The sequence below is a fragment of the Mizuhopecten yessoensis genome, unplaced genomic scaffold (assembly GCF_002113885.1).
Source record: "Mizuhopecten yessoensis strain PY_sf001 unplaced genomic scaffold, ASM211388v2 scaffold10923, whole genome shotgun sequence".
Taxonomy (NCBI): Eukaryota; Metazoa; Mollusca; class Bivalvia; order Pectinida; family Pectinidae; genus Mizuhopecten; species Mizuhopecten yessoensis.
Window position 1 is genome coordinate 70,359 of NW_018408789.1, and position 26,349 is coordinate 96,707.

At 35.1% G+C, this 26,349-nt stretch overlaps 1 protein-coding gene across 1 annotated transcript; it reads right to left on the reverse strand.

Moving 5' to 3' along the window:
• Positions 1–1,293: 1,293 nt before the first annotated feature.
• On the reverse strand, positions 1,294–25,965 carry LOC110463742. Its single transcript, XM_021518578.1, has 11 exons — positions 25,893–25,965; positions 24,768–25,172; positions 18,914–19,083; positions 15,784–15,982; positions 8,653–9,054; positions 6,182–6,330; positions 4,800–4,998; positions 4,479–4,535; positions 3,714–3,798; positions 2,404–2,459; positions 1,294–1,879 (listed from the first exon to the last, which is right to left on the reverse strand). The coding sequence occupies exons 1-10, from the start codon at positions 25,963–25,965 to the stop codon at positions 2,441–2,443; spliced, it is 1,758 nt and encodes a 585-aa protein (XP_021374253.1). The 3' UTR covers positions 1,294–1,879; positions 2,404–2,440.
• Positions 25,966–26,349: the final 384 nt, after the last annotated feature.

The following is a 26,349-nucleotide window of genomic DNA, read 5'->3' on the forward strand; positions in this document are numbered from 1 at the left end:
GAAAGCCAGAGAACGCATTTAGACCCATTTATTTTGTAACTTTTTCCTCGACCAGTCCCTTTAAGGGTAGTATCAGTCAACAAAGGGCACACAATACCTGACCAGACCTGGAATGTCATTGGAAACTCATTTCAAAGATAAACAAATTTGAAAAGGTGAGAGTTTAATATATTGTTAACGAGGACTTTTCATGGTTTTAAGTGTGGGAATAAGTGGCCAGTTCAAGTACTCGTTCGATGGCATTGTTTTCCAGCAGATTGTAGGTATCCCATATTTCCCTGATTTCTTGTGAGGAAACTAATCTGAACAAAATGACATTTTCAAAATCCTCCTTACTCGTGCCAAGTTTTGGAAAACAAAGGAAGTACGAATAGGATGCTTGAAACTACGGGAAAACAATTAACTTGCAGAATGGAAATTTGAGTTGGGCATCGGAGTCTTTAAAGGTAGTAGGTAAAATGTTTTGTCTAGAATTGTAAAAAATGTAACCTTAATTTAAATTTGCAATGCAACAACAAATAACCTTACATTGTCTAGTAAACTATTATTTGAAAAATTGGACGAATATTGATTCAGGAAACGGTAAACAACATTGCTTTGTTTTTGCTAGTCAACTGATCCGGTTAAACATGACTCGGAAACATTTCAACTTGATAAATATATATAATGTAGTCTGGAATTGTAATTGTCTAAAGTAAAATCTTGCGAATAATATTCATGTGTTTTCCTTTCTTATTTAAACATACATGTAGAAGTAAAGTGCTAAGTAAGATTCACTTCTGACATTTGAAACAAACACCATTATCTGCCGAAATCATCTTATGATAAATGTAGAGGTAATTGTGGTCGTTTCAAATGTTGACAATGATCGATGTCTTTAGATATTCTTTTTGTCTATATACCATTGCAAGTTAAAAACCATAAACATGTATATTGTTTTTATGATTTGACAAGAAGCGAACTTAATTGAATATGTGATGAAAAACATGATATGAAAATTGTGAGTTTATTCGAGATAATAAAAGTATAATCTGTCAAATAATTAAAAAACAGAAAGACACACAATTAGAACAACAGTGCATTTGTCACAGCACACCCTATATATTGTCAGTGACAAGCCTAAAATTTCATCAAAGTAATCTGGAATGACGGTCTGTTGAACAGACATTTGGGTAACAAAAACAACTCATAAGCATCCACCAATGATAAGTATATGATAAGGGCAAATATCATAAACATTCTTTAATGCATAATATTTTTGTTCATGATACAATGTAAAATAACATGTCCCATAAATGCTATCATGACACTAGACTTTCTTCAAGATGATTTAACACACGTGTAAAAAATTAAATCTACCGTCTGTAGTTCATACACAAACAGCATAGTATATGTTATCAATTAAATGCAGCAATGTTTTAAGGCGACATGTTCCCTGTATAAGAATGTTACTGCCTTTAATGATATTGACGATGTTTCGTAAGGCTATGCTGCTATGGCACAAAAGGAAAACGGTCAATTGAGTCATCAAACGTATTCATATAATCAGTTATGCATGAAACATGCAAAAGGATAAAAATCGTGGTTACGGAGATAATTTTGCTCCCTTTCATCGTCAATATATGTCTGTAAAAGTTTTAAGAATATACTTTGGAAATAAATACAGCGCCTATTGTCTTCATATATTCACATTTAAACTCGGCAATGTTTTCGACGCCAACGACGAAGACGAGTATAATACGTCCAACATGAATATCAAGCCTTACGTTTCCCGGTGAAGTCTGTTTCCTTTATTTTCTGTTGATGTGATGAACGTTTTTCGCAGCAAAGTCACACAAGCCATCCGTTAATGTGTTGTTTAACTGGAGTAGCGTCTCGTCTGTTAATATTTAAAGAAAGAATAATAAATAAGTATTTAGTCAGCAGAAATATTTACAGTTTATATTAAAACATGTTCATTCGCCTAATCTGCATAAAGTGAAAAATGAAGAAATATAAGTTTACCTTTACATGACACGTCTCGTTGTGTTGTGTTCTAGAATCGAAATTCGAACCCGAAAGGTTATTAAACGTTAAGTAACAATAGGTATTAGGATAAAGCTCGTGTTGATGGAATCAAAGGCCATTGTCTGAATAACATGCGTCTAGATAGTTTCTTGATTTAACCGTTAAATGTCTTCAATGGATATTGTATAAAACTGTTAACTTCAAAACGCTGGTTGTTCCATGAAACAATAACAGCATTAGTATGTTATTGACTAATCTTTCGTCTTTATCTATCCATGCGCTATATGGCCAACGTATTGAGTGATCATTTTAACAAGAATAAAACTTAAAAAAAAAAGTTTTGTGTGCATCATTTATTTTATAAGTGAATTAAAAGTATAAAAAGTAGCATTATACCTTCGTATTTCATATATTCTTCACTTCATTGCAGATGTCAACCTCTCGATCTTAACCTGTAAACGAGAAAACATATAAACATAATAGCTGAAAGAGATGTTTATTTAAGAAATAATAAACGTATGTGCGTGCATTATGGTTTAATATGTAACAAGAGTGAGAAATAATTCACGAAAGCCGCTAGCTGAGTTGATTATTTCCCCAATATATTTGGTTCCTGAGGTAAATGTTTATATTCCATCATAATATACAAACATATATTGATTAAATGTATATCTCTTCTACCGAGTAAAATGTAATGAAAGTCTCTTGTATATACCTGAATGTCCATACGCATTTGACAAGCAAGTCGACCAAGAAATTCTTATTGTTTAAATAAGGCTGTTATTTTGCGCACTCGAACTTTTATCACTTGATGACTTCATTTCACAACAAGCTGCTCATCTCTATCATTTCTGACCTTGTGGACAGTTGGTCTATTTGAAGGCTTTAACCTTGATATTTGAGAAGATATTTCCTTTGTTAATCTATGCAATTTGGTCAATGACAAACAAGGCAAGCTGACGTCATGCTTTATGTCAGATGTTTATTTCATTCGATTGCTATCGAGTTATTTTCGAGGTAAGTTCAGCTGAACTTTCAAACCGTGAGTTTAACAGGTTTTAAGAAGATCTAGAGGTTAAAATGTATTTTGTTTTGTTTGTTGAATAGCAACTCTTCAAATACATACAAAACAAAAAATGCTGGTACCCTCATTCGACAAATGAAACCAGTCCATCAACTCGCTTTTTACCGGTACATTTGGGGGGCAGGTTTTTGGGAGAGCGTTGGTCCGTTGAAAAATAATAATCACACGAGCATGGTTAATCGTCCATGGTTATTGACCAATGGAAAATGTCTTTACACAAACATGGTATAGCTCATATTATGCATAGGAAACAAGTCTACAGAAATCTATAATGGACAAAGTGTTTGACTTCATATGTTAGCGTATGGACAGACAACGTATTTCTACCAAATGAGACTATCACATATACTATAACATGAGCACTAATAAATATATATAATCACTTTAAGATTGTATATTAACGACAAACAAAAGGTATGACTGCAAAGGGTCACAAGTACACAATTTTACAAGTATTTTCCATTGGTACAATTTAATGACTATTGCACATCTTTATAATTATCTTACAACCGAAATAAAGAGTAAATTATACAAATCCAATTTTGAAAAGTGAGGTTATTAAAGTGTTCCTAAACGTCGAAGTGATGGCCACACCAAAGTTAAAAACAATGTCGTTAATTACCTTCGTATAAAGGGGATAACGATGACCGCAATGACATTGATCACTATGGATACCACGGCAACGACGATCCAGGGTACCACGTTACCTGTGTACATAGCATAGTGGTATACAAAAAGGCATGGTTTAAAATGTTATCGTTAATTCACAAATGTCTAAGTGACATTAACGGCTCTTTTGATAGAATGGTTTATCATAAGGATAAACAGTTAAAGCTAACATCTTCGTCTGTTAACCCCTTAACTCAGCTGAGATCAAAGTCATTGAACAATGACTATTTTTTCAGAAACTCTAAGACATATCTTATATTGCGACAGGGCAATGCATGTTTTGCAGATAATACATGTATAAATTCTAAAAATGTTGTTATATGATTTTACTTTTTCTTAGATCAAGTAACGTTGACAATGGCATTCATAGCTGATATGAATGTCATTTGTGCTTGGATGGATTATAAAGTGGCAGTACCATAGCGAATCAAGTATTTGATTTTGAGCTAACCTTTGTGGGTAATTGGGCAGTGTAGACTAAATTGATAAATTAGCCAAAGCAAAGCGCGGTGTGTTTTCATATTTGTTTTTGTTTTGCAGTCAGGTTAGATACTCCTTTATAAAAATCGAGGCACGCAGTAATTTGATAAGTGTAAGTAACTGTATTCGTCTTATTTTTATAACAATGCAAATGAAACTTGTTTTTTCCTTTTTTTAAATATCTGTTTACCATTTACAATATATTGATAAGATATTTAGTGAAATATTATATACTCACATTTACATTGTATAGGGGCGGCGTTAGTGTCTGAAACGGTCGTCATAGGAGGTGCATCTGATGACATAAACGTATCATTCATTTTAAATTCAAAAATGCACTAAGTGTTCTAGGAATGAATAAATAACATGATACAATTATATAATTATTAATTTTTAAATTTTTATGAAATGCACTAATCTGGTAATCCAAGGCCTAGGCAGTGCACGAGTCAAAATATTGATAGGTTAGGAGGTACTTACTGAGATCAATGTAAATGCTTCTTCTCTTTATGATGCATGAAACTATTTTTGACGGCGAAGCTGCTTTTGGTCAACGTACCGTTTGTAAGGGTGAAGCTTGCTTTTAGGCCATCCCGACTCTGTCCACATCCTCGGCCCGTGTCAGGCTCACACATAAAGGAAGTACTCCTGTCTTCTGATCTCACGGTGTACGTCAGAGAACTTGTTCGAATGTAGTTACACCCCTCCCCAACTAAATCCACCTCGTGTTGTCGAATGTCTGATTCGTATGGGTATGCCTAAAAATTAAAAACGAAATAGTGCAACACGACCTTTCCAATTGTTTGCTAGGGTTGGGGTTTATATAGATATAAGTATTTTTTAATTTGAAATTAGCACAACATTCCATAGACATGTTTCGAATTCCTCATTTACCAAAATGATGACCAAGGTTTAAATATGAGGAGAGATGTAAGAAAAAATAAAAATAAAATATTTGTATGAATCTTACAAGGATGTAAAACCAATAACGAATGAAAATATTTTTTTTCAAATGAATTAACAAAATGGTATTTAGCTTTAAATGTATACTTTAAACATCCGATATAAGTCTTTTATGCAACAATAATATATGAATGGTTGTATGAATGGTTGTTTGATCATTTTAACCGTCCATTGACACGCATTAAAGTGGTATCGACAAACAATCCGGTGTTGTAAAGTCATACGGTAATCTTAATGGTCAATCAATACATTACGACGACGTAGAGATATATTGTAATCTCAGCGGCTCAACAAAAGCAGTAGCAAGTTCAAAGGCAGACATGGACGATTTACTTTGTGAGAAAATGGTTGAAATAAAACAATATATATGGCCATGTATTTGGTTTCTCCATTGACAAAGCAGACACAAGTGCAATCTCACGTCTATCCAAGATTTCAACACTAACAGCCATTACGATTGTGCAACAATATGTTTTGTCCTCCCAACCTGTTAATTTGGTTATAGTCAGTAGTGTCCAATACATTTAACGGGCCCGTACTACTGCCATAAACCGTAAGAGTTCATCGGCAACTTTTTATCGGCATGGCTATAACATTGACGAATCATTTCTAAACAGGAAAATCATTTGGCTCTGTTATCCAAACAGAAAATATTAAAGATTAAAAATACATAATTATATACAAATTTAGCGGAGCTAGACCGGAATTCGAACCTTGACGTCAGAGGTGTCATCATTCTAACCGACTGAACAACCCGGTCAACGGAAGCTATATCCGAAACGAAATTACGTGGAGGTTACTGTTTACACGAAAAGAAACAGAGCAGTGGTACAGGGACCCTCAAAGAATGATTTGATCAGCATTCTTATATCAAAGCACTGTATGAGAACAAGTAGTGAGAAAAAAAAACTTCATGAACATACTTAAGAAAACAGAAATAAATAAAAAAAAAAAATTTAAAATATTTTCCTTACTTACTATAAAATCAGTGTCCATTGCCCGTCTGTAGCACCACAGATGGGATACCCTGTCGCTGCCTACGGTACCGGAGCAGATAAATTTAACGTTGTTTGGATACCACCCTCCCGATGTTATCAACGAAAGGGCATTTGTATATGTCGGGGCAACTGTAACGAAAAGAAACAGATTAATTACTCAGGTTATATCACTCTAATCATAACACTATATATTAGAGTTTCGACAATGTTCAAAGTCGGATATTGAATATTTTCAAAACATAGATACAGCAGTTTAAATTTGGTGTTTTGTGGTGGTGTTGATAGTTTGTGTGCATGTTTGGGAATGCAGTATGGTTTGTGAGAACAGAAAATAAACGAGACAACTGAAACTTTGTTTTGTTGTTGAATTGCAAGAAAACCAAAAACCAAATGTATGGTTATTGGTACAAAACAGAAATTGAGTAGAACCAATGATGTTTTAAAACCTTACATTAGATCTGAAAATTATCGAACAGGTGAAATCTGAAAAACATCTTGGTCAGATCACGTTGTATTTAAAGTAAACCGTGGTTTAGGTTTACTCAGACGTATACGTCAATATTTGCCACTTCCAGCCAGATTGAAATCTTTCATTCCTGTATTTTTCCCCCACTTCGTGTATTGTTGTACGGTGTGGTGCGGATGTTCTCTCAACCTAATACAGAAATTATCAAAAGCACAGAAACAAGCTGCAAGATTGCTTTTAGATGGTCCTTTTGACACTCCATCTGTGGAAATGTTTTCTGTATTAAGATGGATACCAAATTAGCGATTATTTGAAATTTAAAAGAGGTGTTATGGTGTATAAATGTGTCAATAATCTTGTACCTGAACACCTATCTACACAGTTCCTTTTTTCTAATGACACCCGTACAAGATCAGCTTCCCAAAACTTTATACAAGGACCAAAACACCGTACTTCTTTTTATTCAAAACAGTTGGTGGTGGAAGGGAGCCAAATTTGGAACAGCTTACCAGTTGAAACAAGACTTTCATTCTACCTTCCTAAATTTATACAAAACATGATTGGAAGCATTAGAAATACAGTTGAGTATTTTTTAAATTTTTATCAAAGAAACTTCTTTTTATAGCTTTTTGATGTTTTTAGTTACGCTATATTAGCGTGTATGCTGTCAATTTGTAGTTTTTGCTACATTAGCATATATGTAATTTATACCTTTGGTTTTTACTGAATACCATATTGGTTCAGCTTAGAATAGTATATCTTTACTTCTGTGATAATTTTAATGAAAAGTGTAAATGACCCTTCAATTGTATATATATTTAGTCAAATCATAGTAATTTAATAAGCTCAACTACTTTTATGCCTATGCTTACTGTGATAATAATTTGAATGCTCATTTGTTTTCTATTATATCATGATTTTAACTAACCCTTTTACTAACAGAGGACGCTGTGGAAGATAAGCTTGGCTAAACAGGTTTTTTATCCTCAATAAATAAAGTTTATTATTAGTATTATTAAATCCAGGGTCTATGAAATTCAATCATAGATATTGATGAGTTAATTGGCCATTTTTCCATATCTTTCAGAATTTCGTATTTTTTATGGTGGATTTGAAACTTAAATGGGTTTTTTATCAATGACAATGTTAGCCGCATTTGCACTTGATTCAAAATATCAAAACCCTACTGTAATTCAATTATCTGAGTTTCAGTTAATCTTGCATATCGTTTTGTATTTTTACATTAGTAACCAGGGATTTACAAGGAATATGATTGTATATCATGCACAATTTTCACATCGCATTCTACGATCCGTACTGTCATACAGTAGCCTTCGTGACCAATGATCAAAATAAAGCCACAAAAAATGTATTCTTTTAAGATTTTAATCATGTTTAAACAGGGTTTTAATCTAATGTATCAGGATTAATGTTTAATAAAATTTAAGAAATACATAAAATTATCCAATATAAACGCAAAAATGTGTAAAAAAAATCTATGTGTTTAGCAAATTGTAGCTATTTGAATATCCAAAATATTTTGCACTCTTTGGAATGCTTAAAGTTCATATTTTTAGATAAGTAACCAAAAGGATCGTTGTATTGCTATTTTAACTGTAGCAAATAAAATATTATTGTGCAATTTTTATAAGTGAAAAATTATACAATCATAATGATGGGTTAATGGTCAAGGTGACACGGGATATTTAAAAGTTGTATGTTTTGGTATCTCTTTAATATCCGTAAGGTAGCGAACACGAACAAAATATCCGCTCTGCTGGGGCATTCACATTTGCCTTCTTTTACTAATGGAAAGCAGTAGGTCTAATTTGTCCCGGTATTGTTTTTTTTACCTTAAAATGTTAACCACAACACATAAACATCTACAAACCCAGAAATTAACCATCAGACATTGGCTATTATGATTAGTAATGTGAACCTTGGTTGGATTAAATTATCAAATATACTTCTTAACCCATACATACCGTATACAGACACGTTTGTGTCCACTTCAGATTTACCACTACCCCCGCCTGTCAAAGTCGCTCGGATCCCACATCTGTAAACTCCTGCGTCCTCACATCTCGTATTGCCACGTGTGATTACAAATACAAGCTGAGCATCTGTCGGCGAGTTCACTGTTCCAGTCACTGAAACGCCCACCCTGTCCCGGAGGTCTGTATCGTCCCAGGTGATCACCGACGCTGAATTTCCAGCATAGTCAATGGATACAATTTTGGTATAAGGAACTGTACTGGAATTCCTGAACAGGTCAATGGAGTGTATAAGTGAGACACCAGACGAGCTTGGTTGACAGGTTATCCTTATTTCTGACATAGGTACTGAAAACCGTGCTGTCCCTAGTATAGAAATGGACTGACCGGAAACTGAAGGAGAAAATGATTAGATTATATATGTTATATGATCAAAAGCTTAAGATGATATAAAGTTTGATAATTCTAATATTTACTCCAGCCACCATGCGGTGTAAGAACATCTACCCATGCTGTTATCAGTGTAATACAAACATAACATCTTCTTCTGTAAGGATGGATCGAAAATTGACTATTTTACGATCGCAAATTTATTTCTATTTCTTTTTGCGGAATTGAACTACTGATGTTTGAATTTGTGTTGGCTTTTTAAGCTCTTCCGACCGTAAAATTTGTAAAATCAAACCCCCATGTCCAGCAAATTAGACTCTCCCGGCCTGTCCGTTATATTGTAGGCCTATACGAATAGTTGATCGAAAGAAAGTGCCACTGTTTACGGAAGTAAGAAGGGACGATACGCCTTTGGTGCGGAAGTCCTTTTTAATTTCAATCTAAAACTCGTCTGAGACAATTATATCATTCTTTTGAGATAAATAGTGATTTAAACAAGGTTTGGTATACATTTTTAGAAAGTACTGTCAGGGTAAATATTATCTCTAGGTCTGAAATAAAGAACGTAAAATTAAACTATGTTAAAATCTCTGATTAGTACTGTTACTGTTTCACATAGATGACTATTCATTTGATATTATTAAGTATACCTATCGACGAACCATTTCCTGGTGTGGTATCTTACCTTCATGGAACTAAATTAAAAAGATAACTTACCTGTGTAAACAGTGGAGACTAAAATAGCCATTGATGGATACATAATTGGTGACACTTTTCGATACAAATCCATACTAATAACTCTGACTATGTACGGGAGTGACACTGTGTAACAGGTACAGTCACAAAGCTTTTCGTTTTAATTGCTTTTTTGCACGAGACTGTTGAATGGAATATCTATTTTTAACGTAATGCCTTTTATAGACAAAGACAGTTAACACGTTTAGAGTAATCTACCCCGGTATCACCTTACTGTTTTATGTTCTACCCACTGTAAGCATTATTCGCCATACGACATTTCTGTCGTTTATCTTGGTAATATCACCGGTAACGCACACGTTCGGTGACGTCAACAGGTTAATGATTTCCACGTCTCGATAGTGTTAATCCTGTGATCGGTCGAAACTTACTGCAATACAAGTAGATTTTTGCGAGAAATGTATGTTCGCATTCACTTGCAATAATTAAGTAGATGGCGAATATTTCGAAAACCAATCGACAATACTTACACAAGGAGCAAATAACTGTCTTTGTTCATGAATCAATTGATTATAATGAGGTAATTATTAAACGAGTTTCTATAAAATAACAAGTTTCAGCAAGTTTGGTTAAAGTCCAGAGAAATAGGAACAAGTTTACGATCATATTATGGACCAAAGATACGTGCAATTACATGTCAAAACATGAACAGGAAAATAAAAGGAAAAGACAAATAGTTTCGTTACCGATCATAAATGTAAGCATCTAATTGCGGATTGTAAGTCATTGCCCTTCTGCTAAGAGGACATAAAAGAAATAAACATATACCACACACAAAGAAAAAAGAAAAAGAAATAAACATATACCACACACAAAGAAAAAAGAAATAAACATATGCCACACACAAAGAAAAAAGAAATAAACATATGCCACACACAAAGAAAAAAGAAATAAACATATGCCACACACAAAGAAAAAAGAAAAAGAAAAAAGCATCTGTTCTTCTTCCATTACAATACTTTATCCATTTGGCGCATTATCTCTAGGCATCCGTTTTTATAAGACTTACAATGTTGTCACCCTTCTTTTGTTTTTGTTTGTGTTCACGCATACCCTGCGCGGACGTGCGCGTAAAAAATGATCAATATGGCCATCAATGCTAACCTCGGAGACTCAACAGATTTTATCACCTTTTATCTTGAAAGACGAATGTATCACACACACAGATGATTGCAAATTTAGTAATAGATACCGTATGTCAAAAAGGAATCACAATGCATCTTACTGCTTTGTTGTTTTCTTCTGTGACACATAGGGGACCAACGGTTAGAAATCCAAATTGGTTTAAAGTACATGAAAGAAGGGGATAAAATAAAACAAATTTATATTAAAGAGATAGAGAAAAAACATGTCGAACAAAAAAGAAATGAGCGCATGTATGGGTAACTTTCATCTGCGTTTGTTTAAGTTAAGTAATACAATTATTATTATAAGATATAATATTATTGAATATTATTCATGATTATTTTCAATACTGTTATGTAAACCCACTTAACCTCAAACAAACGTTCTGTTCGTTTCACGTTAACGTTTATCAATACATTAATAGGACGACACCTTATATTAAAGGACGAGCTAAATTATTAGTTATTTTTAGGACATAAACAATAAATTATTTACAATTTCAAATTAGCTACTTATTGTTACCATCCTTCTCGGGAAGTGGTTTGACCGCAGTCCGTCTCAAATAAGCGTTTTTTTGTACAAGGTACCTTACCATATTTATACAGTATATTGAATGTATTTTAAAGATACCATCAAACCGTTTCGATAATTAATTCAGAATATTGACGTACACGTCAGTTATGAATCGCTTAAGATCTCCATAAACTCAATGCAGATAGATGATCATGTGTTGACAACGACATAATATACAGCGTCACAGTCAAACTAAAGTACCGCTTTATATCCCGTCAGCCGTCTACTTAAAGTACAAAAGTGTGCTGAAAACATATTATGATAATGCTACATACCTGCTCAACATAGTGGCTTAAGATAATGAAGGAATCCCCATTTTCCCAATACCCATTCAAGGTATTGAATAGGTTTTTTGGACAGAGTTAAGGTTTCCTTTGTTCCTATGGGGTGTCGTTACAAATCTGAAACACACAGAAAAAGTAATGTGATTCAAAATATACTATCAACGTACATATGTTTGTGGTAGTCTTATTCTAGCGTTGTTCGCACTTCAATTATTGCGCTAAATAATGAGCACGCAGTTGAAGTTCTAACAAATTATTCTCAATTGCATATTTTCAGATTGCTTATTCACTAATCTATCAAAAGTTGATAATGCGCTAAAATCATAGTGCGCTATATAAAGTACATAATGTACGTTTAGAGCATACTACACATTAGTATTGTTTACTTAAAGCTGACAGTGCAAGTCAAAAAGCTTTCAATTGAGATAAATAAAAAAAACAAAATATTTGTGTTTTCTGTTTTTGAGAGCTTCCCCATATCTTCCGACTATCGTTTCTAAGAAAATGCCGACATTTTAGGGTTTTTTTCCTTGCTTGGTAACGAGTATGGGTCTCACTGGGTAAAAAAGCGCATTACTTGTCAAACCGGTTATCATTCTACAACTGACCGTCTTGCGATTCAATGCACCGCGCATCCTGATCGGCAACCGATATCAAAAATCAAACACACTCACCTTAGTACTTTGAAACACTGCCAAGCTGGTTGTTACTTAATGCATATTCTTGAAAATTGTGTATCCAAAATTAAAGGTATATTACTGAACTTACTTTTATAAATACCATATATAACATTGGTCTTTCTCGTGCATAGCTTGCACTGTCAGCTTTAATATTGATGGCTGTAAAGAATATATAGTCACAGACTTCCTGTTATAAGGAACTCAGGTATACTTTTGAAATTTCTAAAATATATTAAAGAGTGATAAATAAATAATCACAACACATGGACAAACACACCTTCACAATAACGTACAACTGTTGTTGTAGGTACACTGTTTTGATATATGTTTTTGTGTATATCATCATATCTTTTTCACAATGGACATCACTACCTATTTACTACACCATATTTGAAATATTGTAGAAATACAAAATTACTCCTGACAACAAGCTAGATAAGGACATTGTATTTTTTTTAAATGTTATAGTTTATTTTACAATTCCTATGCAATCAAATAACAAAGTTAGAAAGCTAATTTCTCATCTAAAGTACAAATTAATGACAGTTTTAATATCATAAAAGGATCTTACCTTTGTTAAGAAATAGTTGTACCACTCATGTTTCTTATAACTCCAGGAAGACCCTTCTTGTACCTTCTAATACAATCGTATTTTTATAATAAATTTATTAAAAGAGCATATTTTCTCACAATACAAAACTTGTTATAAACTTTATGTTCGAATTTAACTTTCATAGTTGATGAGAATGATTTTGCCTTTTGACCATAAAGAAAATAGGTATGATAAAATTGCGTTATCCGATCTTAGGCATCCATATGTACAAGATTTAAGCTATCAAAAAACGAAATCCTCGCTTATGACATCTTTATCATAAAAAAGCACGTTTCGATGAAAATATGATACATGCCTAATAGTTATCACAATCCTTATCATTACTGCGGTATATACATAACTGTCGCATTGTATACTCATTTGATAAGACAATACACATCAATGATGAGTTCCGTCCTAATGTTGTATCGAGTAATACTGATATACATAACTTACCCGTTGGTGCATTTCACGTTTAAATTTCGCTAGTACAAAATAGAGCACACGAACGCATATGTGTCCAACTCGCATACGGTATTACAAAGTTTATCTCATTGTGCATACACTTTGAAAACACATTTTTTTTATCATTATACATTCACCATCAATCAATAGTAATATAAGCACAATTCTACATCATTATACAACAGTAAATATACACATCACATTTACGTAAGGTCAATTNATACTGATATACATAACTTACCCGTTGGTGCATTTCACGTTTAAATGTCGGCTGTACCTAATAGAGCACACGAACGCATATGTGTCCAAATCGCATACGGATTTACAAAGTTAGTTACATTGTGCATACACTTTGAAAACACAAAAATGTTATCATTATGCATTCACCATCAACTAATAGTAATAAAACCACAATACTACATCATTATACAACAACAGTTATACACATCATACTTACGTAAGAGTCAATGTCAATACATGACAATATTTCAATTCAACTTAAACGTATGGCAAACATTATGAAAAACAACTAAATCTGTTAAATTGTTGGTTGCAACTCAGCCCTTTCAGCTTTGTATCACAACTAAATTAAAACATATGCTGTTAAACGCTTAATTACAACTTAATCTTATAAATACGGTTTATTACAATGTAATCTGTTAAACACTGATAATAACAAATATACTGTTAAACGCCGTTAATTACATATTAATGTGCTAAGCTGTTAATTACAACTTAATCTGATAAATACGGTTTATTACAATGTAATCTGTTAAACACTGATTATAAAAGAAAATCTGTAAAACGCTGTTAGTTACATCTTAAAGTGCTAAACTGTTAATTACAACGTTATCTGATTAACTGTTAATTAAAACTCAATTCATAAAAGTATTAATTACAACTGAATACCAGAGTATGTTAAACAAGCATCTACCTCTTTCAGGTAAAACATTTTCTGTTAAATGTTTATATTCAAATGATTCTGTAAAATTGTTAAAATGAAATAAACGTAAATTTAATTCATAAAGTTTGATTACAGGAAACCAAGTTTATACGATACAGTGTTAAGCTTGTAGACTGGCGAGTAAAACCCGTAAAGACATAATATGAGATACCGGCTAAATTCGATAGACATGGGATTCCGTGCTTGGAGCAGTACATACAGTGTACCTAGAACTGTTATCAACGCGGATCATTTCTGTTATACAGACTGACTGGCCAGACAATACAGTGGAAATGGAGAAATATACATTCGATGGGTTTTTTATGCAAGAGAAATATAAATGATACATTTTAAATGACATTTTAAATTCAATTGTTTGTAAAACCTACCATTATTGTTCAAAGTTGTTAATCATATGATGTATACATATACCACTCATCCTATATTGAGTAATGACATAACCATGAAAGTGTATTCCTAAACCATGACGTTTCCCACGTAAATATACAGTACCACATAATATATGACTTATCACATAAGATTGATTTACGGTAGAGTTATAAAGAATGCATGCCATCTGATTGAACATTATGTATACACAGTGTTGATATATATCTAGTGTTAATATTCAGACTATATGATACACCACTTTAGGTAAAATTCCTGCTTTATACACAATGTATTCCATCAATATGTACAAAGGTCTGCCATTACATATTTTTCACCTACCTTTTTGAAAGTGGCATTACCTGGATTTTACATAATACGCTCATCCTTCCGGAACGCCTCATCTGAACTGTTCTTACCTTTTTCGTTGTTTTCTGTCTACTCGCGGATCGTGTTACTCTCTTTCTTAAGCGGATATATATCATTAGTGAATTATCTTTAATTAGTAGATTATCTGTTAGTATTGGATTGTATGTCACAATAACATTCAGTTTCATTAGTGGAGTTTATGCCATAAGTGGATTATATATATTGGTGGATTATCTATCACTAGTGGGCTGTAGTAGCTGGAGTAAGTGGAGTGTCTATCATTATTGGAGTATTTATCATAGGTAGATCATACATGTATATATTATGGATATTCCATCATTAGTGGATATCCATTATTTTGTAGATGTAGACGTAGATTTTCTGTCATATGATACACATTATATATATATAGGTTTTTTATTTTCTGATTAATATATCCTGTAGGTTACGATTTTGCCACTCATAGGTATCATTACAGTTTCTTAGCATATTGTCAGTTTATTATCTATCTCTAATATTAATAACCTTTTTTTCTGACGTATGCGCTTTCATACTTACAGTTTCTGACGGTATAGTTGGCTTTCAGGCCTGCTGCACTTGAGCCACACATGCTGCCAGTGAACGGTTCACACATAAATGTGGTTTCTGTGTCTGCTGCCGTTACATTGTAGGTCAGTGTACTGCTGCGTTTGTAATTACACCCGTCCTGGGCCAAACCGTTTTCATTCTGATTAATGTTGGCTGCATTAGGGAAGCCCTGAAAAGCATAAATCTAAATAATAATATTGTACTATCGTCGACATAATATATTTTTTAAAGTGTGTTCTGACTTAAAAAGAAAAATATAATAACAAACATTTTTTAACAGTAAGGACTACTGTAAACATTCGCAAAAAACATATTAACTATTAACTGTTTTTCGGTAAATTATGTCGAGTGTGGGAGCACTGTTGACACCTTGCATAAGCAGACAGGTAATTTGAATATAACGATGCTGTTATCACACCAGTAACTTTCAGTAATTATTCAATCTTATTTAAAGATAAATATACCACCTTTATTTATAAAATACACGATTCAATGTTGTACTTGAATAATGGTCGTTTAGTGTTTGCTTCCCTAGATAATACAATGATAATGCTAACCCGAGTACTAATAAAAGAAACCACTGCCATCACGTACCATGTCAATCAGGTAGGATAAATTAACTATAAACCCGAGTACTAGTCACAAAAACCACTGCCATCACGTAACCTGTCATTAAGGTAGGATAAATAAACTATAAACCCGAGTACTAGTCAAGGTAACCACTGTCGTAGCGTACCCTGTCAGTAAGGTAGGAGATATGAACTATACACCCGAGTACTAGTCAGGGTAACCACTGTCGTCGCGTACCCTGTCAGTAAGGTAGGAGATATAAACTATACAACCGAGTACTAGTCAAGGTAACCACTGTCGTCGCGTACCCTGTCAGTAAGGTAGGATATATGAACTATAAACCCGAGTACTAGTCAAGGTAACCACTGTCGTCGCGTTCCCTGTCAGTAAGGTAGGAGATATAAACTATACAACCGAGTACTAGTCAAAGTTACCACTGTCGTGGCGTTACCTGTCAGTAAGGTAGGAGATATAAATTATACACCCGAGTACTAGTCAAGGTAACCACTGTCGTCGCGTTACCTGTCAGTAAGGTAGGAGATATAAACTATACAACCGAGTACTAGTCAAAGTTACCACTGTCGTGGCGTACCCTGTCAGTAAGTTAGGAGAAACAATGCACAATATTGCAAGGCAATCGATATTCCCCCACCGGTGATGATTTCTATATTTAACGAACAGTACATTTATGTTACGAAGCATAGGTAACAGTGAGGTCATAGAAACCTACTTCTTGCACTCTGCAATCCCCAAGATGTCGTCGTACATCAAATGTGGATACTCCAAGTGATGTAGTATAGAATATGCCCTGGACAAACCCGTTCAAAAGCAAAGGTCAAAGGTCGAGTCATAGGCCACAGTGACCTAATTCCTGCACTCTGCACTGCGTCATCCCAAGATGTCATTGTACATTAAATCTAGTTAGTCCAGATGAAATACTACAGAAGATATGCCCCGAACTTATGTTTTCAAAAGTAGGTCAAATGTCGATTCATAGATCACAGTCACCTAATTCTTGGACTCTAAACTCCGCCATCCCGAGATGTCCTTGTAGACGTAATCTGGTTACTCCTTGCGAATTAGTATATAATATATGCCCTGGACAAACGTTTTCAAACGTTTAGGGCTAAGGTCAAGACATAGGCCACAGTGAACTAATTCTTGCACTCCGCACTCTGCCATCCCGAGAGGTCCGTGTAGACTAAATCTGGTAACTCCATGTGAATAAGTATAGAAGATATGGCCCGGACAAACATGTTCAAAAGTTAAGATCAAAGGTCAAAGAATCGGTCACAGTGAGGTCATAGTGACCGTTTTCTTACACTTTGCATTGCGCGTCCCAAGATGTCCTTGTACACCAAACCTGGTTACTCCAGGTGAAATAGTATAGAAGATATGTTGCGGACAAACTTCTCGGACGGACGGAAAGACGGATGGAAAGACGGATGGAAAGACGGAAGGACGGAGTGTAATCATATAGCCCCCCCCCCCGGAACCAGTCGGAGACTAATAAACTATAAACCCGAGTACTAGTCAAAACAATCACAGCCGTCGCATTTCCAGTCAATGGCGTTGGAGAAATAAACTGTTTCAACAATCCAAACGAGGAGGGTTTTTCGAAATTTATCATTATCACGACGATGACTTGAGAAGATCGGTAAAAATTAATTACTTGTTAATTTTCATCCTTTTAATAATAATTATTCTAAATTTGTTCATGTGTATTATTTTTCCAGAAAACAGCAATAAAACAATCATGCAACTCCAGACCATCCTTAGACCTGGTTCATAATGAAACCGATGTGACGTGTAACACGGCACCTTGATATTGATTTACTCGGAGGAATTACAGCCATCTTGGATCAACCGGAAAATCTGTGTCAACCACTGGCAATTACTTAAAATTGTTTCTAATAATTTTAATTATATATAGATCTAGGAAAAAGCAAGAAAGATCAAGAGTGTACAAGTTCTAATTGTAACGTAGCCGTTACAGAGGTTTCCACACTACCCTCACAGTCGTGAAGGATGCCTATTAAACTGCATTGTTCGTAATGACGTAATATACCTAGATATCAAATTTTATTAAATCGGTCAATATCTAAATTTCTATAAATTAGAGGCTTGGCGACCATCTTGGTTGGACATGATGCTTACCCAAGTTACTGTGCTATTCGTAACAACATAATACACATACATGCCGAATAGGTTTAAATTTAAATGTCTCGACCAATCAGAGGCCGCGGCGACCATCTTGGATGTGTAGTGGCTAAAACAAGTGTGTCTTGCACATATACGCATATCCACATATATCCATATAGAATTTCATTAGAATCCGGTTGCCATCTTAGATCCGCAACTGCAACAAAAATAGTTTCTGGCACGCGACGCAATACTCTCGAAAATGTTTTGGTGAAACGGAGTAAAACGAATAAGTCTCCAAACCTCCTCGTTTAGGGGACTTAGTTCCATGTAAAACAATGTGATTTATATCTACGTATCAAGTTACCACACTCAAAATTAACTCTACCGTAAATCCGGTATTGATGCCTGCTTGTTTGTAACACCACGTGTGGATCTTCTTGTCACTGCCTACGGTACCGGAACAGCCGAATGTCAGTGTGGTCCCCACAGAGTAATACTGACCATTTACATTGGGAGTTGGCGTAACATACAGGGCGTTGGTGTAGGTCGGCAGAACTGTAACAGATATATTGGCTATGTTTAAAATTGGGAGATGGCGTCACCTACAAGGCGTTGGTGTAGGTCGGTAGAACTGAAACATATCAAATGTGATGGTATTAACATTGAGATGCAATACATGCAGGGCGTGGGTAACAATTGGTTAAACTATAACAGATTGGAATTGTCGATTCACATTGGTTGAAGATTTTACACACAAAGCCTTTGTGAAGATGGGCTGCGCATCAATAAATTCAAATGACTATTTAAATTGAGAGAAGGTTTACATACAGGATGTTAGTATAGGTCGTTTGGCTGATGTCAGTATTTAAAATATGTTCTCTGCTCGTTTTAATGTCCTTGACTCGAAATAAAGGACGAAAGAAGCTTGGTAACCATGTATCCAGAACAATCTTAACTGTGATCGCTGATACTATACATGGATATGTCAGGAGTACATGTAGTGATCGATGATACTATACATGGATATATCAGGAGTACAAGTAGTGATCGATGATACTATACATGGATATGTCAGGAGTACATGTAGTGATCGATGATACTATACATGGATATGTCAGGAGTACATGTAGTGATCGATGATACTATACATGGATATGTCAGGAGTACATGTAGTGATCGATGATACTATACATGGATATGTCAGGAGTACATGTAGTGATCGATGATACTATACATGGATATGTCAGGAGTACATGTAGTGATCGATGATACTATACATGGATATGTCAGGAGTACATGTAGTGATCGATGATACTATACATGGATATGTCAGGAGTACATGTAGTGATCGATGATACTATACATGGATATGTCAGGAGTACATGTAGTGATCGATGATACTATACATGGATATGTCAGGAGTACATGTAGTGATCGATGATACTATACATGGATATGTCAGGAGTACATGTAGTGATCGATGATACTATACATGGATATGTCAGGAGTACATGTAGTGATCGATGATACTATACATGGATATGTCAGGAGTACATGTAGTGATCGATGATACTATACATGGATATGTCAGGAGTACATGTAGTGATCGATGATACTATACATGGATATGTCAGGAGTACATGTAGTGATCGATGATACTATACATGGATATGTCAGGAGTACATGTAGTGATCGATGATACTATACATGGATATGTCAGGAGTACATGTAGTGATCGATGATACTATACATGGATATGTCAGGAGTACATGTAGTGATCGATGATACTATACATGGATATGTCAGGAGTACATGTAGTGATCGATGATACTATACATGGATATGTCAGGAGTACATGTAGTGATCGATGATACTATACATGGATATGTCAGGAGTACATGTAGTGATCGATGATACTATACATGGATATGTCAGGAGTACATGTAGTGATCGATGATACTATACATGGATATGTCAGGAGTACATGTAGTGATCGATGATACTATACATGGATATGTCAGGAGTACATGTAGTGATCGATGATACTATACATGGATATGTCAGGAGTACATGTAGTGATCGATGATACTATACATGGATATGTCAGGAGTACATGTAGTGATCGATGATACTATACATGGATATGTCAGGAGTACATGTAGTGATCGATGATACTATACATGGATATGTCAGGAGTACATGTAGTGATCGATGATACTATACATGGATATGTCAGGAGTACATGTAGTGATCGATGATACTATACATGGATATGTCAGGAGTACATGTAGTGATCGATGATACTATACATGGATATGTCAGGAGTACATGTAGTGATCGATGATACTATACATGGATATGTCAGGAGTACATGTAGTGATCGATGATACTATACATGGATATGTCAGGAGTACATGTAGTGATCGATGATACTATACATGGATATGTCAGGAGTACATGTAGTGATCGATGATACTATACATGGATATGTCAGGAGTACATGTAGTGATCGATGATACTATACATGGATATGTCAGGAGTACATGTAGTGATCGATGATACTATACATGGATATGTCAGGAGTACATGTAGTGATCGATGATACTATACATGGATATGTCAGGAGTACATGTAGTGATCGATGATACTATACATGGATATGTCAGGAGTACATGTAGTGATCGATGATACTATACATGGATATGTCAGGAGTACATGTAGTGATCGATGATACTATACATGGATATGTCAGGAGTACATGTAGTGATCGATGATACTATACATGGATATGTCAGGAGTACATGTAGTGATCGATGATACTATACATGGATATGTCAGGAGTACATGTAGTGATCGATGATACTATACATGGATATGTCAGGAGTACATGTAGTGATCGATGATACTATACATGGATATGTCAGGAGTACATGTAGTGATCGATGATACTATACATGGATATGTCAGGAGTACATGTAGTGATCGATGATACTATACATGGATATGTCAGGAGTACATGTAGTGATCGATGATACTATACATGGATATGTCAGGAGTACATGTAGTGATCGATGATACTATACATGGATATGTCAGGAGTACATGTAGTGATCGATGATACTATACATGGATATGTCAGGAGTACATGTAGTGATCGATGATACTATACATGGATATGTCAGGAGTACATGTAGTGATCGATGATACTATACATGGATATGTCAGGAGTACATGTAGTGATCGATGATACTATACATGGATATGTCAGGAGTACATGTAGTGATCGATGATACTATACATGGATATGTCAGGAGTACATGTAGTGATCGATGATACTATACATGGATATGTCAGGAGTACATGTAGTGATCGATGATACTATACATGGATATGTCAGGAGTACATGTAGTGATCGATGATACTATACATGGATATGTCAGGAGTACATGTAGTGATCGATGATACTATACATGGATATGTCAGGAGTACATGTAGTGATCGATGATACTATACATGGATATGTCAGGAGTACATGTAGTGATCGATGATACTATACATGGATATGTCAGGAGTACATGTAGTGATCGATGATACTATACATGGATATGTCAGGAGTACATGTAGTGATCGATGATACTATACATGGATATGTCAGGAGTACATGTAGTGATCGATGATACTATACATGGATATGTCAGGAGTACATGTAGTGATCGATGATACTATACATGGATATGTCAGGAGTACATGTAGTGATCGATGATACTATACATGGATATGTCAGGAGTACATGTAGTGATCGATGATACTATACATGGATATGTCAGGAGTACATGTAGTGATCGATGATACTATACATGGATATGTCAGGAGTACATGTAGTGATCGATGATACTATACATGGATATGTCAGGAGTACATGTAGTGATCGATGATACTATACATGGATATGTCAGGAGTACATGTAGTGATCGATGATACTATACATGGATATGTCAGGAGTACATGTAGTGATCGATGATACTATACATGGATATGTCAGGAGTACATGTAGTGATCGATGATACTATACATGGATATGTCAGGAGTACATGTAGTGATCGATGATACTATACATGGATATGTCAGGAGTACATGTAGTGATCGATGATACTATACATGGATATGTCAGGAGTACATGTAGTGATCGATGATACTATACATGGATATGTCAGGAGTACATGTAGTGATCGATGATACTATACATGGATATGTCAGGAGTACATGTAGTGATCGATGATACTATACATGGATATGTCAGGAGTACATGTAGTGATCGATGATACTATACATGGATATGTCAGGAGTACATGTAGTGATCGATGATACTATACATGGATATGTCAGGAGTACATGTAGTGATCGATGATACTATACATGGATATGTCAGGAGTACATGTAGTGATCGATGATACTATACATGGATATGTCAGGAGTACATGTAGTGATCGATGATACTATACATGGATATGTCAGGAGTACATGTAGTGATCGATGATACTATACATGGATATGTCAGGAGTACATGTAGTGATCGATGATACTATACATGGATATGTCAGGAGTACATGTAGTGATCGATGATACTATACATGGATATGTCAGGAGTACATGTAGTGATCGATGATACTATACATGGATATGTCAGGAGTACATGTAGTGATCGATGATACTATACATGGATATGTCAGGAGTACATGTAGTGATCGATGATACTATACATGGATATGTCAGGAGTACATGTAGTGATCGATGATACTATACATGGATATTTCAGGAGTACATGTGGTGATCGATGATACTATACATGGATATGTCAGGAGTACATGTAGTGATCGATGATACTATACATGGATATGTCAGGAGTACATGTAGTGATCGATGATACTATACATGGATATTTCAGGAGTACATGTATTTGGATAAAATACCTTTATTACCCTTGTTTTAGGGGAAAATATATTTTTTCGTTTCTCCAATTAATCAATGTTTCACGAGAGCGAAGCCCGAATGACACACCATTAATCGGGAAGAAGCAAAGAATCGTGTTTACGTACCACAAGGCAATACATATTTTATAACGCCGAATTAAAAAAGAAAATCAATAGTGAAGATGGTCCCATTGACGCGCCTTTAAGTCGTCTGCTTCAGTCAATTCGGAACTCGGTTGTTGTAGTTGTTACCATTTTTATGAGGGTTTCGAATAAGGGAAACATAAGCGCGTGAGTGAGACATGCTGTTTTATTGCCCTGTCATGTGATCAACCTCCTCCAATCAGATATGCTGTTATAAAGGTGAGGTAAATGTAAAATAATGTCATTGTAATTTTCAATGCTGTGTTTGTACAAAGATAGCTGTATTTAAATATCACTTTCCAGACTCCAATGATCATATTCGTTATCCTCGATTGTAAAACTGCTGCCACGATTCTTTATTCCTAGGAGCAATGATGGGCCCACAACAGATTGTCTACACTGATATGAGTAGAGATGAAATACCTCAAGCAAGCTAACAGTAAATCACTAAAGGTTAAATGTTGACAGTAAGATTAGTTATATAAGAAAACGTTGTTTGGACGTTGAGAGACGGCTAGACTAGCTCGTACAGGACTCTCCGAATTAAAAGGCAGCAGGACAGACTACTATAATTAAAAAACGTTTACAAAGTTATCTCCCCTTGCCATGCATCAGTATATATGTGTGTGTATGATATTTGTTTACCACCTGTACTATATGCTTGCTAAGAGACTGTGGAATAGTATCTATGAATGAGGGATATTCACAATTGATGACGTCACGTCATTGTCCATATTATGACGTCACAATCGATTTCTGCCATGGCACATAAAAAACGCTCAAGGGTATATTACACTAGTGACATAGGTAAAAATATCAAAGAACATGTAAACAGCTAAAATGTGTATGTATGACTACAAACAGGTTGTGCGGGGACGTAAGTATATATATATGTTACTTTAGCATCGAAGTATGACAGTGACAAAAAAGAACCCGTTTGTTCGGTTCGTAACGGATAACTTTACCAAAATCTATTCAGTGTCTTACGTCGTGTAAATATCACCAGAAAATATGCATATGTATACATATGTCCCTGTAGTCGTTCATAATACAGTGTTAGCTGTTAGGGGATATTCCATTTGTTTTAATATATGCAATCTTTATAGGTACCATGCAGATACGTACCTGTAGCAGTAACATAATTATCAGCATTAGCCGTGGCACCACCACCACCTGTCAGAATTACTCCCATATTACACCTGTAAGCTCCCCCGTCCTCACATCGTGTGTTGTTCGCGGTGATTGTTAACACAAGCCTAGCACCACCGAGAGTGTCCACATTTCCTGTCGCCGACACACCCTGTCTGTTCTGGAAAGCTGTGTTAGACCAGCTGATTATTGATGATGAACTGTCTTTACTATAGCCTACAGACACTATTGATGTATAATCAGTACTGCTAGTGTTTTTTTGAACACCAATAGTACTGACATCACTGATACCAGCTGAGCTTGGCTGACATGTAATTCTGAGTTCTGATGTCGGCGTTACCAAGGTACTTGTTCCTGTTATTGTGATGGACTGACCAGAAACTGAAACACATCAAGATATAATCTGAGATACCGTTATAACTCGGTTGACACTCACTACTGAGATTTGACGGTGGTGTAATAATTTCCGTTATACTGATTAACTTGGCGGATACCATAGCAGAGATCGAGAAATATATATAATACGTCTGTACAAATAATTAAACAAATTAAGATGAAATACAAACTTTATACTAAAACGGTTATTGCCCGAGAAGTTCGCCCTCGGTTGACAGTACACCTTAAGTACTGACAAATGTTCATGTCAGCAAAGAACAATGGCAATATTTGTACAATATAACTACACAACATCAAGATTAAGCTAGACCTAATAATCGATACTTGTGTTACTCCATTTCAAACATTTCATTGCGCTGAACATTTTACATTGAACACAACATATTGTTTATGTCTAAAACATTTTAAACAAATTTCAGTAGTTCCTGCCAGACGTTATCCCTTGCCAACCGCTATCAACCTCAAATTACTAAGCATCATACAACACCGTTCCTTATTTCCAGTAATTTAATGATATATAGAACATGATCCACTCACACCGTACGGTACATGCAAGGGATGCTTTTAAAGAAATCTGAATCTTAAATTGTTGCGGCTGAATATTAAAACCTGAGACAGAAAAAATATATTGGGAATGTAAAAGAGCATACGTTAAATTAAGCCGATATCTTTTCATCTGACTCTGAATAATCTTGTATGACTTACCTGTATAGGGTCTAGTGAATAAAATGACCAACGTTAACGTTACCAACACCAAAAGCGGGGTTTCCTTCTCCATGTCTATACCGTAAGCTGTGGTTTTCATAAATGCCAAACGCTCTTCAAACAGTCAGTAATAAAGGCACGATCAAACGATCGTGTAATAGAGTACGGTGGCCGATGAAGACCACCAATTGACTTTAACCCCATTTTATGAAGGAATCGATGACCGACATTAGTGGTGTGGGTGGGGCAATAGCGACTTTCAGGTTACTGTTAAATGCAATAGTAGTTTGGAATTATATGGAGGGAAGAGCATACCCGTGTATCTTTTATAGCGAAAACAATGAGCTACACAGGCAAACTGTTATAGGGCAGTCCTTAATTGTCAATATAAATCCCATTTTATAGAGTTGTATTGTACAGTATCTATATACACATACATTGTACCTGGCAATTGTCT

Excerpts from the sequence above, each read along its gene's own strand:
- LOC110463742 (XM_021518578.1), bottom strand. The coding sequence starts at position 25,965 with ATGGAGAAGGAAACCCCGCTTTTGGTGTTGGTAACGTTAACGTTGGTC. Across the intron at positions 19,084-24,767 it reads TAATTATGTTACTGCTACAG|TTCTGCCGACCTACACCAAC; the intron begins GTACGTATCTGC and ends TATCTGTTACAG. Across the intron at positions 9,055-15,783 it reads CAACTATACCGTCAGAAACT|TTTCCGGTCAGTCCATTTCT; the intron begins GTAAGTATGAAA and ends TTTCTCCTTCAG.